The 14,389-nt window shown below is 34.3% G+C and overlaps 1 protein-coding gene across 1 annotated transcript in view; it reads left to right on the top strand.

Annotated features, from left to right (window-relative positions):
- Positions 1-9,319, top strand: part of LOC107709858 (lysyl oxidase homolog 2B-like) — a 24,211-nt gene extending 14,892 nt beyond the window's left edge. Inside the window, exons 7-15 of the mRNA XM_016514508.1 lie at positions 1,354-1,513; positions 1,612-1,779; positions 4,114-4,279; positions 5,010-5,250; positions 5,535-5,650; positions 5,793-5,929; positions 6,062-6,173; positions 6,990-7,079; positions 8,055-9,319. Of these exons, the coding sequence (XP_016369994.1) occupies positions 1,354-1,513; positions 1,612-1,779; positions 4,114-4,279; positions 5,010-5,250; positions 5,535-5,650; positions 5,793-5,929; positions 6,062-6,173; positions 6,990-7,060 (1,171 nt within the window). The 3' untranslated portion in view covers positions 7,061-7,079; positions 8,055-9,319. The remainder of the gene's footprint in view (positions 1-1,353; positions 1,514-1,611; positions 1,780-4,113; positions 4,280-5,009; positions 5,251-5,534; positions 5,651-5,792; positions 5,930-6,061; positions 6,174-6,989; positions 7,080-8,054) is intronic.
- The last annotated feature ends 5,070 nt before the right edge of the window (positions 9,320-14,389 follow it).

The raw sequence follows: 14,389 nt of genomic DNA, 5'->3' as shown, positions 1-14,389 counted from the left end.
ATTTCCATTTAGTTTGTTGAAGTATTAAAATAACTCAAATTAAATAAAACTAAAAACTTAATAAAAGAGCTATACAGACATAATAAATTCAGACATAATTTAACTAAAATTAAAATAAATAACAAATACAAATAATACAAATCAAATGACAGTAGTTTATCAGTAATCCTAAAAATAACACTGCCAAACACACATGCTAAAAAACAACAACTTACTTACACATAGTAAGAAATGGTTATAAAAACTGAAACAGAGGTGAAACAAGTAATAGGAAAGAGGAGAAATAAAAACCGATACTTATCCCTTGCCGGGGTCCCTGCCTGGTGGAGTCGCACGGTAGAGTCGATGGCCTTTACACTCTTCGGTCTTCACACGAGGAGGCCTTCACGCGACGGCTACCGTCGCGGTAACTAAGCTTTTTTATACCCGTCTAACAAAATACTAAATTAATTCAGCTGGACACACACTTATTTTCTCCGCAACAAATGGCCAAGCAAGCGCAGACGCGATACAGAATGAAAACAAACGCGATATCAGCACGTCTCCACACAGTAAACAAAACAATATATATATTTATATATATATATAAAATTTAGATTATTTTTCCATATAGATTTTTTTTTTTACGTGGCTACTCTTCAGCTACTCTTCAGTTTTGACATCACTATTCAGTTTTGACATTACAGATAATGTTTTCAGATAATATTTACATCTTTTTTTTGCTTTAATACAATATAAATATAAGTAATTTAAAAGCCAGTTTTTAAAGGGTTCATGAACTACTTTATAGGCTTGGGTAACATTTTTGCATATGAAACAAGCATTACATGATGAACTCTTTTATGTTTTTACTATTAGTAGAAAACAAGTCGTTTTGAGTTCTGAAAATTAAAGTATGTTTTTATAGCACAATGACCTCTTATTTGTAAAAAATCAGTGAAAATTCGATTTTATGATTCCATATTGTATTAACATATTGTCACATTCCTGTATGTATAAGTGCACTATTTTTCTCACACAAATGGATCTTGAAAATATATAGATGACTTCATATATTATGAATATGTTTTATATTTATATGATCATCATGTTTAGGGGTTTTCAGACCCCTGGCCTAAATAATTAATACATTAATGCATTAATACATTATTTTGTAGTAGTCCCACCCACCATGCTATGTCAGTTAAAGGTGTTTGGTTTTGACAAATTGCATGGTTTCATGTTTGTTTTAGGTTTTTATGATTCTTGTCATACCTTTAAACATGCTTTACTGTTTGAGCTTCAGGAAGTTATTATGACTAAATATGTGTTTATGACTATTTATGGGTGTGTCTATGAAAACATGTATTTTCCAGGAATGGGCCCTGTACATATGAATGAAGTTAAATGTTCTGGATTTGAGAAGTCTGTCACTGAGTGCCCCTTCAATATGGACAAAGATTCTGAAGGCTGCAGTCATGAGGAAGACGCAGGCGTCAGGTGCAATGTTCCTGCCATGGGCTTCCAACGGAGGGTAAGAACTGCGTCTGTGGTACCTTTAAATGACTGAATATTGAAATGCATTTTTACTCTCATAGCATAACATAGCCACTGTGCTCTTCATTATTGCAGCTGCGTTTGAGTGGAGGTCGTAACCCCTTTGAAGGCCGTGTGGAGGTTCTAATGGAGCGCAACGGTTCTCTGGTGTGGGGGACTGTGTGCGGTGAAGGCTGGGGCACTATGGAGGCCATGGTGGTCTGCAGACAGCTGGGCCTGGGCTTCGCAAGCCATGCTTTCCAGGTATGTTTACTCTCAAAACCTCATCAGAAATGGACATTTACGTCTCACATTAGGGATTATCACACTGTGTTTAACTCTGGGTTACGGTAAGGCATGTCTATCCCTCTTACCAGATCATCCCTTGATCTTAGTAAATTGGATGTTGGCCCTTCATGGTATTCCAACTCCACACTATTATTCAGCTCTTTTTTTATAAGCAGGGATGGTGGAAGACTGCTGTTAGTGAAATCAAAGCTCCGTGTGGGCTGAAGGTTTTTCAGTGACGCCCTACTGTGATTTCTGAATAAGCAAAAGCTTGAGAGATCTCTACTTAAGTAGCTTTATCAAAACCAGATCATATCAGTTCTGGAATGTTTCAAGCCTTTATTGATCGTCTTGTGTCAAAGTGATTCCTTTCGTGCACATGAACTGTTCCTGTTGGTTGTAAATAAGAAATCGCAGCGTTCCATTCCTCAGGCACGTTGTCTAGTCTAATGACATCGCATCTGTCAATTCACAGATGGGATTTTATAAACAGAGCCGACCGGTGTACCTTCTAAAGAATATCCCCCGATTCTGTTTGTCAAATATGTCCATAAAGAAACTGTTTTTCAGTGTTTCTCCCAGCAGTGAACTCTCTCTACTGACTTGTACTGCGTCCAAGATGAAATTCTTTCTTTTTACAGCCTGGGACAAATGAGTTACTGCAAGGAAACGTATGTACTTGTATCTCTGAAGTCTGAAATGAATCCCAGTTCTGTTAGAGTATGCTGTGTTTTCACGTTGCTTTGATCCATTATGCACAGCTCGGCTTGTGAGAATGATGGTTCTGATAGCGAACATAACGTTAATTAGTAGAACAACCAGCTGTTTAAGACATGTCTGTTTTCCTCAGATTAATCTTCTTAAATACATGCTTTCTGACAGTTATAGATGTCTGTGTTTACGGTTGCCAAGAGAAACCATTTCTCCCTTCTGGTTTGACAGTGTTAAAGATAAACAGTTACACCTGGGAAGCATTTAAGAGAGTTAGAGACTCTCTGTTCCAAGAGGAAATTATGTCTCTTCATCAAATGGATCTTAAATAGATGATAAGCAAGAACGAAACGTTGACTGCCGCAGGGTTGGAAAAAGAATGAGAGGTTTGCTTGTGAAGATGTTACTGTTGCTGTTGTTGAGTGATTCATGACTGGAAATGGTTAAACAATATAGACTATGTTTGTGTTTCTTTTTTAAAATTAAATAGTTTGATAGGAAACGGATAGGCTTACGACTTTAAAGTGTACGTAACTTCATGTAAAATATAATATCAAAGAGAATATTTTGTCACCCTGGATATTGACTATCCTGTGGGTGCTATTTAGCGTTTTGAATTTTCCACTGATTTGCTAAGCTAGGTCTCGGGTGCTAAAAGAAGTCCCTTAGGTTTTGATAGGGTGACATGCAACAGCGCCATCTTGTGGTTATATTCCGTTTTACTCTTAGTGATTTCTCTTCCTCTGTTGACTTTTTCCCTCAGTTTTGTTTTTTAACATCTGTTCCTTCGTAAGGGTACATTCAGCACATGTATAAGCTTGCCAGTCTTATAACGACGCCTAGTGACCTGAATGTAATTTCACGAAAAAGCATTGGATAATGATATTCACAATCAGCTTAATTTATGAAAAATTACCAATAACAGATGAATTACTGAGTATTTGTTTTGAATTACCTTTTATTTTTAGATTTTAAGTTTTCATTTTAATTTTAGTTTTTGTCATTTTGCTGTGTGCCTTTGTTATTTTTTCTTATTTTACTTCAGTTTTAGTTTTAGTACCTTTTAGTTCTTCAACTTAAAATGATTTATTTTAGTTAGTTGCCAAGGCAACATTTGTTATTACTTTCAGTTTTTAAAGTTGACGTTTTTATATGATATTTATGTTTTTTATTTCTTATTTCAGTCAATGAAAACAATTTTTAATAGTTGTAATTTTAGATTTAGTTAACAATAGCAACACTATACTGACATATATATGTATTATATACATAAGTATTATATACATCTCATAAACATCTGCTCGCTCCATCTAAAATAAAACCGCTTCTACTGGGCTATGAGTCAAATTTTTATCATATAGAGTCATATGTATCTACTCATGTGAATATGTATACAGGTTAATTCAAAAGTGCTTTGTGGTTAAAAAATTAAACATACATTTTTGAATGAGTAAAAATTACTGGGTACATCTTTAATGATGTAACAATCTGTCTAATGATAAACACTGTGTTTATATTCAGTGTATCTGCACTTCCTTTAATTTCCCCTGTGGATTGGATGAATGACTTGTACTGAGGTGTAATTATGTGTTTATATAGGAGACATGGAACTGGCCCGGTGCAGTGAATGCAGATTCAGTGGTAATGAGTGGGGTGAGGTGTGCGGGAACAGAGATGTCTCTCTCCCACTGTCTGCACCATGGAGAATATCTCAGCTGCCCTAAAGGTGGAGGACGCTTTGCTGCTGGAGTTTCCTGCTCTGAGAGTAAGATTATTATCATCATATTCAAATACTCAGATCCAGTTACTCACTTCTATACATTTTTATGTCTCGACTTGGAGAGTGGATTCTACTACAGTACAGCTTATTTGTTTCTGGAGAAACACTGACCTCTACTGGTCACTTTAAAAATAACATACAAGCCTGTTTTGTGTTTGCATTGTATTAACACTAACAAACTATACACAGGATTATGTTCAAAGAACATATACCTTTTCAGCATTTGTACAAACTAAATTAGGGAAACAAGTTTTTGGTATGGGATACTTTGCAAAATGAATTGAAGATGCAACGTTTGGTGTCAATGTGTAGGCTAGTTTTAAATCTTTAATCTGTGAGCTGTTAAAGGAAGAAACAAAATGCAAATGTTTTTAAATATGTATATTGTGTTGTTGTGTACATTGTATACATTTCATTAGCTAACTGCATGATTTTTACTGTACATTTCTGCCATATAGATATCACCTTGACATAGTCACCACTGATAAACTACTCCTAAATGCAATGTAGAAACATTCATTTTCTGTCAAGCTGCTTTGCAACGATTTGCATCATGAAAAGCACTATACAAATAAATGTGAATTGAATTGTTTCATTAATGGAATGTCTTAAAAACAATGAAGAAACATGCATAAACCAATATTTTTAAAAAGCACTGACAATGTTCAACATCTGTTTTAAAACTTCAGCTAAGTGTTTTTTATGTTCCCTGCAGCTGCCCCAGATCTAGTACTCAACCCCCAGGTGGTGGAGCAGACCACATACTTAGAGGACCGTCCTATGTTCATGTTAGAGTGCGCCTATGAGGAGAACTGCCTGGGCTCCACTTTCAGTTCCACCCCAGCCAACTCCTATCGCCGGCTCCTCCGGTTCTCCTCCCAGATCCACAACAATGGACAATCTGACTTCAGACCCAAAGCCTCCAGAGAGACCTGGGTTTGGCATGACTGCCACAGGTGAGGGGTCGGATAACTGAAATCATATGATTAATATGATTTCTTTAGGATCAGGCTGCTGAAAATTCAGAATTACATTTTAAAATGTATTTAAATAGAAAACAGTTATTGAAAATTGTATTCACAGCTTTACTGTTTTAACTGTATTTTTGATCAAATAAATGCAGCCTTTGTGAGCATAAGAGAGTTCATTCAAAAAGATAAAAAGTCTTACCTACCTCAAACTTTTAAAACGGTAGCATATATTTTAACTTGTAGTTAGATTTTTCTTTTTACTGTTACAGGCACTATCATAGCATGGAAGTATTCACCCACTATGACCTACTTAGCAACAATGGCACCAAGGTGGCAGAGGGACACAAAGCAAGCTTTTGTCTGGAGGACTCGGAATGTGATGAAGGTATGAAAGAATGTGGCTGTTTTTGTAGTTCACAACTGAAAAGAATTCCACCTCACTCTATAACTGTGTATTTTTGGTATTGAATTTGGTATTACATTACAGTAGTGTGATGATATGCCTTTTGTATTGTTAACTTTATTAGGAATTGAAAAGAGGTACGAGTGTGCAAACTTTGGTGAGCAGGGGATCACAGTGGGCTGCTGGGATACATACAGACATGATATTGACTGCCAGTGGGTGGACATTTCAGATGTTAAACCAGGAGACTACATATTCCAGGTAATAATGACATTTCCAAAGTAGTAGTAATTTGAGTACCAAAGAAATTCTTTTGAATCGTATTACCCTGGTTCTTGGAAATGGACATTGTGATTAATTGTTTTTACTGACTGTATTCACTCTTTCTGACAGATCGTAATTAACCCCAATTATGAGGTTGCTGAGTCGGATTACACTAATAACATTGTCAAATGCAGATGTCGATATGATGGTCACCGTATATGGATGTATAATTGCCATATAGGTAAACAAACATTTATGACTTATGCCTCTTCACGTTGTGTTGTTATGAAAATTACTTTTTCGACATGCAGGATTCATTTTGGATGTGACTAGTCCCCTCATCTTAACTATGAATATTTCCTGTAAGGTTTAACTGCCAGAAAGTGTTTAAATACTATTTTAAACATTTTATTATACAAATGCTATTATTTGAAACTTCTATTTTTTGTTTTATTTGAAATGTAAATGTAAAATGTACATTACCATTTAAATATTTTGATAGTTTTATTTTTTAAGAAATACTTTTAATCTGGAAGTATGCATTAAATTGATCAAAAGTGACTGTAAAACCTTTATTAATGCCAGAAAAGATTGTTATTTCAAATAATTTCTGTTGTATTGAACTTTCCACATGTCAAAAAAATGTTCACAAAGGAATTTGCACAAAAATATAATAAGCAGCACAGCTGTCTTTAACATTGATAATAATAAGAAATCAATCATATTTGGATAATGTGACACTGAAGACGGGGGTAATGGCTGCTAAAAATTCAGCTTTTGCCATCACAGGAATAAATTACATTTTAAAATGTATTCAAATAGAACTGAGTTCTTTTGAATTGTAATAATATTTCACAACATTACTGGTTTTACTGTATTTTTACTGTACTTTTATTTTTATCAAATAAATGCAGCCTTGGAGATTTTCGTTCAAAAACATTGAAAATCTTGCAAACACCTTCAAAAAATGTAAAGTAAAATAATGCAAATGTTTGTATAGTATAGTACCCTGGTATAGCTGTATATTGAACATCACTTTGATTCTGTGTCTCTTTAGGGGGCTCCTTTAGTGCAGAGACAGAAGACACCTTTCCTGGCCTGATCAACAACCAGGTGACCCATAGGTAAAAGAGAGGCGCTGAAGAACATCCAGTCGGATTACACTAATAACATTGTCAAATGCAGATGTCGATATGATGGTCACCGTATATGGATGTATAATTGCCATATAGGTAAACAAACATTTATGACTTATGCCTCTTCACGTTGTGTTGTTATGAAAATTACTTTTTCGACATGCAGGATTCATTTTGGATGTGACTAGTCCCCTCATCTTAACTATGAATATTTCCTGTAAGGTTTAACTGCCAGAAAGTGTTTAAATACTATTTTAAACATTTTATTATACAAATGCTATTATTTGAAACTTCTATTTTTTGTTTTATTTGAAATGTAAATGTAAAATGTACATTACCATTTAAATATTTTGATAGTTTTATTTTTTAAGAAATACTTTTAATCTGGAAGTATGCATTAAATTGATCAAAAGTGACTGTAAAACCTTTATTAATGCCAGAAAAGATTGTTATTTCAAATAATTTCTGTTGTATTGAACTTTCCACATGTCAAAAAAATGTTCACAAAGGAATTTGCACAAAAATATAATAAGCAGCACAGCTGTCTTTAACATTGATAATAATAAGAAATCAATCATATTTGGATAATGTGACACTGAAGACGGGGGTAATGGCTGCTAAAAATTCAGCTTTTGCCATCACAGGAATAAATTACATTTTAAAATGTATTCAAATAGAACTGAGTTCTTTTGAATTGTAATAATATTTCACAACATTACTGGTTTTACTGTATTTTTACTGTACTTTTATTTTTATCGAATAAATGCAACCAAAAACATTGAAAATCTTGCAAACACCTTCAAAAAATGTAAAGTAAAATAATGCAAATGTTTGTATAGTATAGTACCCTGGCACAGCTGTATATTGAACATCACTTTGATTCTGTGTCTCTTTAGGGGGCTCCTTTAGTACAGAGACAGAAGACACCTTTCCTGGCCTGATCAACAACCAGGTGACCCATAGGTAAAAGAGAGGCGCTGAAGAACATCCAGAAACTGCGGCCAACCAGTGAGATCATCAAGAGCCCTGAACCACTACACCTCTCTACAGGACCTTTCATCTCTCAGCAGTAATTCCATGGTACTCTTTCAACTATGCTCAGTGTCACCACATAGCCAGCACAGTCCTCTACTGTCTTACAGGACTAAACATCCCTTTTTTTAAATTGAGAACTCAGATTTGAGACAGGAACTGACTCTGAAAACAGAGCTCTTTGGCTGAGATTTACAGACTGAAATTCCCTCTCACCGCTGAACCAGTAGCAATTCTGAAACCTCATTCTTTCTCAGTTTGCTGCTGGTGTTGAAGATGAAACTGGATAACTCTCAAGTGAGCTCACTTCAGACATGAAAGGAACTCTGGTGCACTTTTTATTTTATATTTTTGAACTTGACAGGACTTGTGGTTTAGGTCTTTTTGTAAGCGTTTTGATAAGGTGAGAGGACTTTTCTCAGAGGAGTCTTCTAAAAGAATATTACACAAATCTACAGAAAAATAAAGGCCTGAAGAGAGACCATTTCCTTTTTTAGTGTCATGCATTTCAGCTATATACTTTGGCATTTCGAAAACTAAGCTGATGACTTCTGCTTATAGATATTATTGGTTATTATTTAAGTACCTTATGGGTTTGTAGTGGAAACGACCGATGCATTAGAAAGATATAATGAGCCTCACAATATTTTCTATCAATGTCCAATTTCAAAAGTATTTTCAGAAATTATATGTTGTTACATGATGAATTACAGTGTAAGAAAACTTTGAATATTTCCGGTAACCTTAAGCCTACCAGTTCAGATCAGCGGTTCATAAACACTGGCATCCTAGGAGCAGATGAACCTGTGAAAACTCTAATATTAGGTTTGTTTTGGATTTTTTCCCCCACCCTGTTCTTGTTGTTATTTTGAATTGACTGACAGTGGACAATCATTATGAATTATTAATGCTAACTCTGACTGGAAACATCACAAGCAGTCTGATCCTTTCCAACTATTCATACAGGAATATTCATTAGCATTAAATAACTTATTTTAAGACAGGGATTTCAGATGCTATTTCATAATTTCTTTGTTTTTCAATGTGGAATGTCTTTCATTTGTTGTCTGTCAATGGGTGCTAACATAGTGTTATCCTCTGTTTTTTTGAGGGACCATATCAGCTAATTTTACATTATGCTTACTTGAATGGTTGTAAAAAATCATGGATGTATGCGATGTAGCGTAATAAACATGCATTATTTGGCAAAGAAAAACAATATATGGTATTCCTACAGTTTGGGCTAATGAATTCACTTGTTGTTTTCCAGTGTGTGAAGATATTTTATATTGCACCCTCTTGTGGTGTATTGCAATATGGCAAACACGTTGTATTAAATGCCATATTCACTTCATCCACTATGTGGTGCTCTAACAAAATTAAAAAGGTGGAATTTTGGACTTCAGTCCTTAAGTACTGTTTTTGTGCGGTATACAGTATGTATCAAGACAGCAATGTAGCTATATACAATTTGCAGCATTTTAATTCCATACTGTATACTGTTTCACATACTAGTAGGCAGAATGCAATATACACCCAGTATGCAGTACAGTAGTATTTCTTTCGGATCAACTAAATTCTTTGCAACCTGAAACTTGTGTTTTACTTGGACACCATATAACTCCAATTTATATTCCATACAGAGCATCTTATGTGAAGATTAATGTCTGTTTGTACTTTACTTGTTAAAGCATTCAGTAGTTTACTTAACAGGCCTATGCGCTTCAGATGATTAATTACATATTTGTTTTTACAAAAACAACATACATAACATAGGGTAAACTTATACACCGGTGTCACTGAATTTGAGCATATTTCATTTCTGTTAGGTTTAACGTATTAAAATTCTTGTAATGCTGGCTAGTTTTGAGATTAATGTTCATCATATTTATTGCTGTAGGGGATATGGGAACAGAGCCATTTCCTCTCGATGACATCTAATTTTCCTTGATTTTCTTATTATATGTTGGAGGTCTTTTTAAAGTGACAGTGAGAATGGTCATTGTTCTTATTGGTTTAACCTCAAGCATTAAATGTACAAAGACCACCCACACAATATGAAAACAAGTGGCTTAAATGTTCACAAACAACAGTGAATGAGGTAAGAATATTAATTACTGAATCAGATTTCCAGGACAATGGAGACTGGCTACAGACCTTCACTCTCAACCTCATATGCACTCTCTCTGGAACCAGTAACACAGTCTGTTGTTTTAATGTGGTACTGTTTGTTGTCTGTTTATAGAATAATTACAATAAATGTTAGGCTTCATCATTCATGCACACAATAATTGTGAGAACACAACCAGGAGAAATGGAATGAAAGAATGGAAACAGAATACTTTTTAACTTTTTTTTTTTGTTCATTTCAAGGATGGCATGAACAATAAATTATAATTACTTAACAGAAAAATAAAACACACAAAGCATATGTCTTGCTGGCCCTTTTTTGGCGTGTTCAAGGCAAATTACTAGCTGCAGGCATGCTCTTTCTCAGGATTCATCCAGACGCAGACCAAATGCAAGAACAAATGCACATGCACCTGTTGTGAATCTGGAGGAATTTTTTTAAAGAGATTTTTATCTAGGCACATAAATATGCAAATTGTACGAAATTATTTATGAAAAAGGCCCACTGTCTTCCAAAACCCTGTGCCAAGAAATTGCATCACATCGCCAATGGTTCGATCTGCTTTGCTTTGATGGTAGCAAGCTTTTCAGTTTCTCCTGCTGAACCTCAGACCGAGATGCTTCTATCACTGTGCACTGTATTTAGTTTGCACCAAACAGAGAACTTTACTTTCGAGCCAATGAGCTCAATTTAAATCTCACTAGACCACCAAAAGTTTCTTCCAAAAGGTTTCATGTTTTGGAATCTAGAAAACTTTTGACGTGATTTAATGTTTGCCTCTCCAAGGCTTCACTTCAGCCAAATCCTCTAACATTCTCACTGTGTTATAATCTGTCACTTTTCTGCCAATTATCCTTGTCCAATTGCTCAGTTTGTGTAGGACAGAAATATCTTAGTGTCTGTTTTTTGTTTTTTTTATAATTTTTTATTATTATTATCAAAAAAAACTTTATTATCAAAGTTGAACTTTACACTTTGGTTAGATATTAGAAAAGGGCCTGGCCAAATATACCCAAAAGCCTATGCATATGGTTCTAAAGAAGTAACTTTTATGGAGATTGTGCTATAGGTAAACCTCATATTTCTATGGTAAATGACCTGGAATTGCCAAAAATGCTCTTTTTAATCACTGATTTAGGTAGATACTAGCTTGCTCAATAATTTTGCTTAAATGCCTTAAAGCGCTTGAACATAGCTTGCAGTTAATGCATGCAGGAACATTCGAACCTTTCTTTCCAAACTTTTTAGATCTTTCTTCCAAATCGTAATTACAGAACGAACTGATCTGGTTTGTTTTCACAGACCTCACAAAAGATATTTTTGTGCAGCCAAGCAGTTGAACGCATTTAACATATTCAAAGAGTTTTAGTAAAACAAAAATATTGAAATAACCGAACCAACCACTATATTGATTTCAGTTCAGATTCTCATCTACATAATTTCTTTTTTGCACATAAGTGGAATCATATCTAATGTCACTATGTCTCTGTTGCTTGTTTTCACTTTCAATCCCACATAAAAATGGGAATTGTTGCTGCATACAATGTGAAGAGTAGAATTTCATGCCCGCTGTCATGAGACGACGACTTAACAGTTGAACAAAGAAGAACATCATGTCTCTTACAGAGCTTACACAATCAAATCCCACACGAAGAAAAGAGCAAGTCAAATTAAAACCACTCCCAACTTTGTGCAGGATAGATGATGGCCAGACAGACTGAGAATCAATATTTGTTTTGATGAAGTGTTAGCTGAGGCTTTGGTCTGTAGGGAGAAAAAAATAAATAAAATAAAACGTGGAATTTGGGCAGTGTAAGTAGCCAGGCTTTGTCAAACTCAAAGTTATCCTTCTCTGTCTAGTGATTTAACATCAATCAGAACATCTCTTTGTGTGCTCACTCGTCTCAAGGAACATTTGTTCCTTTCTTCTTCTCTTTTGGAACTTGTGGACCGATATTCTGAATATACAGCGATATATAATGTATAATATAATATAGAATGAAATGGCTGGGGACTAAATGAATAAAACTGTTGACAATATAGCAGTCATTATAGGACAGGGAAAAAAACAGAATACTTAATTCTCTATTATTTATTAATTTTCTGAAGAATATGCTCTTATATAAAGAATAAGCTCTTACGTGTGTGTGTGTGTATATAATTAAATTAGATTTGATTATACATACTAAGGTATATTAGGTAGCCCCACAGCGCATCATAAACAACTCCAAATAAAATTCAACAACAACAAAAAAACACAACCCGTCATTAAAATGGATAATCAATTTGACTCCTCTATGGGTTTCATCCTCTGTCCTCACTGAACTTTACCACAGACAGATGTATAATTAATGGTGACTTATTGTTACATAAAGCATAATTAAGTAATAAGGGCCTAAATGAAAAGACAATGATAGATAATGATTTTATTTGCATAAATGAAGTTATATAACATAGATAAACCAGTGGTCTACCACATTGATTAGGAACAGAGTAAGGCAGGACAGTGTAGCATTGCATAACATGGCAGATAGACTTGATAAGATTAATAATATCTCAGCTAAATAAGACAAGATGTTTTATCATGCAGACTTCACTGTTACTCTGCTTGGATGAGTGATTTCCTAAAGATGCTTGACATATTTCAACTGATTAGGCAACCATTCTGCCTAATCCTAGACCATTACTAAATGTCTCAGTGGAGTATTTGCCTTTAGTAGACAATGACAGACAAATTGAGAGAAAAATAAACAGCAGGCCATTCTAAAATCAACTTGAAATAACAGTGTAAGAATATAAAGTAGCTTGTTACACAATATCAGACTTTGTTTAGAGAAGATAATAACATGCTAGAACTTCATCGTCATCAAATTCAAATATTAGATTTTGGTTTTGGCAAAGTGGTAAAAATGCACATACATTTTTTTGGTCTTGAATTTAAAAAAAAAATACATTTGTATTGCAGAATTGAAATATAATTCATAAAAGGGAGACATTTTTGAAATGTCAGAAAATATAAATTTTTTGCTTTTTGTCTATTGCATAGATAGACTTGATAAGATTAATAATATCTCAGCTAAATAAGACAAGATGTTTTATCATGCAGACTTCACTGTTACTCTGCTTGGATGAGTGATTTCCTAAAGATGCTTGACATATTTCAACTGATTAGGCAACCATTCTGCCTAATCCTAGACCATTACTAAATGTCTCAGTGGAGTATTTGCCTTTAGTAGACAATGACAGACAAATTGAGAGAAAAATAAACAGCAGGCCATTCTAAAATCAACTTGAAATAACAGTGTAAGAATATAAAGTTGTTTGTTACACAATATCAGACTTTGTTTAGAGAAGATAATAACATGCTAGAACTTCATCGTCATCAAATTCAAATATTAGATTTTGGTTTTGGCAAAGTGGTAAAAATGCACATACATTTTTTTGGTCTTGAATTAAAAAAAAAAATACATTTGTATTGCAGAATTGAAATATAATTCATAAAAGGGAGACATTTTTGAAATGTCAGAAAAGATAAATTTTTTGCTTTTTGTCTATTGCATAAGGGAGAATGTAATATAAATTAATATAAGATGTCATTTATTGTAACATCCAAGAAAAAAGAGTCCACATTTACATAATTTTTGCCATGTTGTTTTAATGATAGTCTTTTAGTACCTTTTTTACAAAATATTTTTATGTGAAGTTTATTGACTGTTTTTTTTTAATGAAACCTAGATTTTCTACTTTTTCAATTCATTTTGATTTATATGCAAATACTACATTTACAGTGTGACTTTAGCACAGCTCCCATGAATTAGTACTCCCATAAAAAAGTACAATGAGGACAGATCGAAATGACCGCTCAGAAGTAGGTTTTTAAATTATACGGTTGTGTCGTCCCAGCATAAATCAAGGCCGTGGGTCACACTGGTCAGTCTGTGATGATATGCTGCCTCCATGAAAGCATTAATACGGGCTGAGCAATAAAACCAGCAATTGAGCAATAAGGCATGTAAATGACCACCCCTAATGATGCTCTGATCAAGGCCATGCACAGAGGACAAATAAGCCCTGAGAGAGGTAATAATGAAAGGCCGTATTTATAGGACAGGGAGGATGATGAGGCATATTCTAGATCCAGATCTTTTACTTGTTGTG

Source organism: Sinocyclocheilus rhinocerous, unplaced genomic scaffold (assembly GCF_001515625.1).
Source record: "Sinocyclocheilus rhinocerous isolate Xijiao unplaced genomic scaffold, SAMN03320098_v1.1 scaffold926, whole genome shotgun sequence".
NCBI lineage: Eukaryota > Metazoa > Chordata > Actinopteri > Cypriniformes > Cyprinidae > Sinocyclocheilus > Sinocyclocheilus rhinocerous.
Note: the sequence above shows the minus strand (reverse complement) of the source record. Positions and strands in the feature narration are given on the sequence as shown.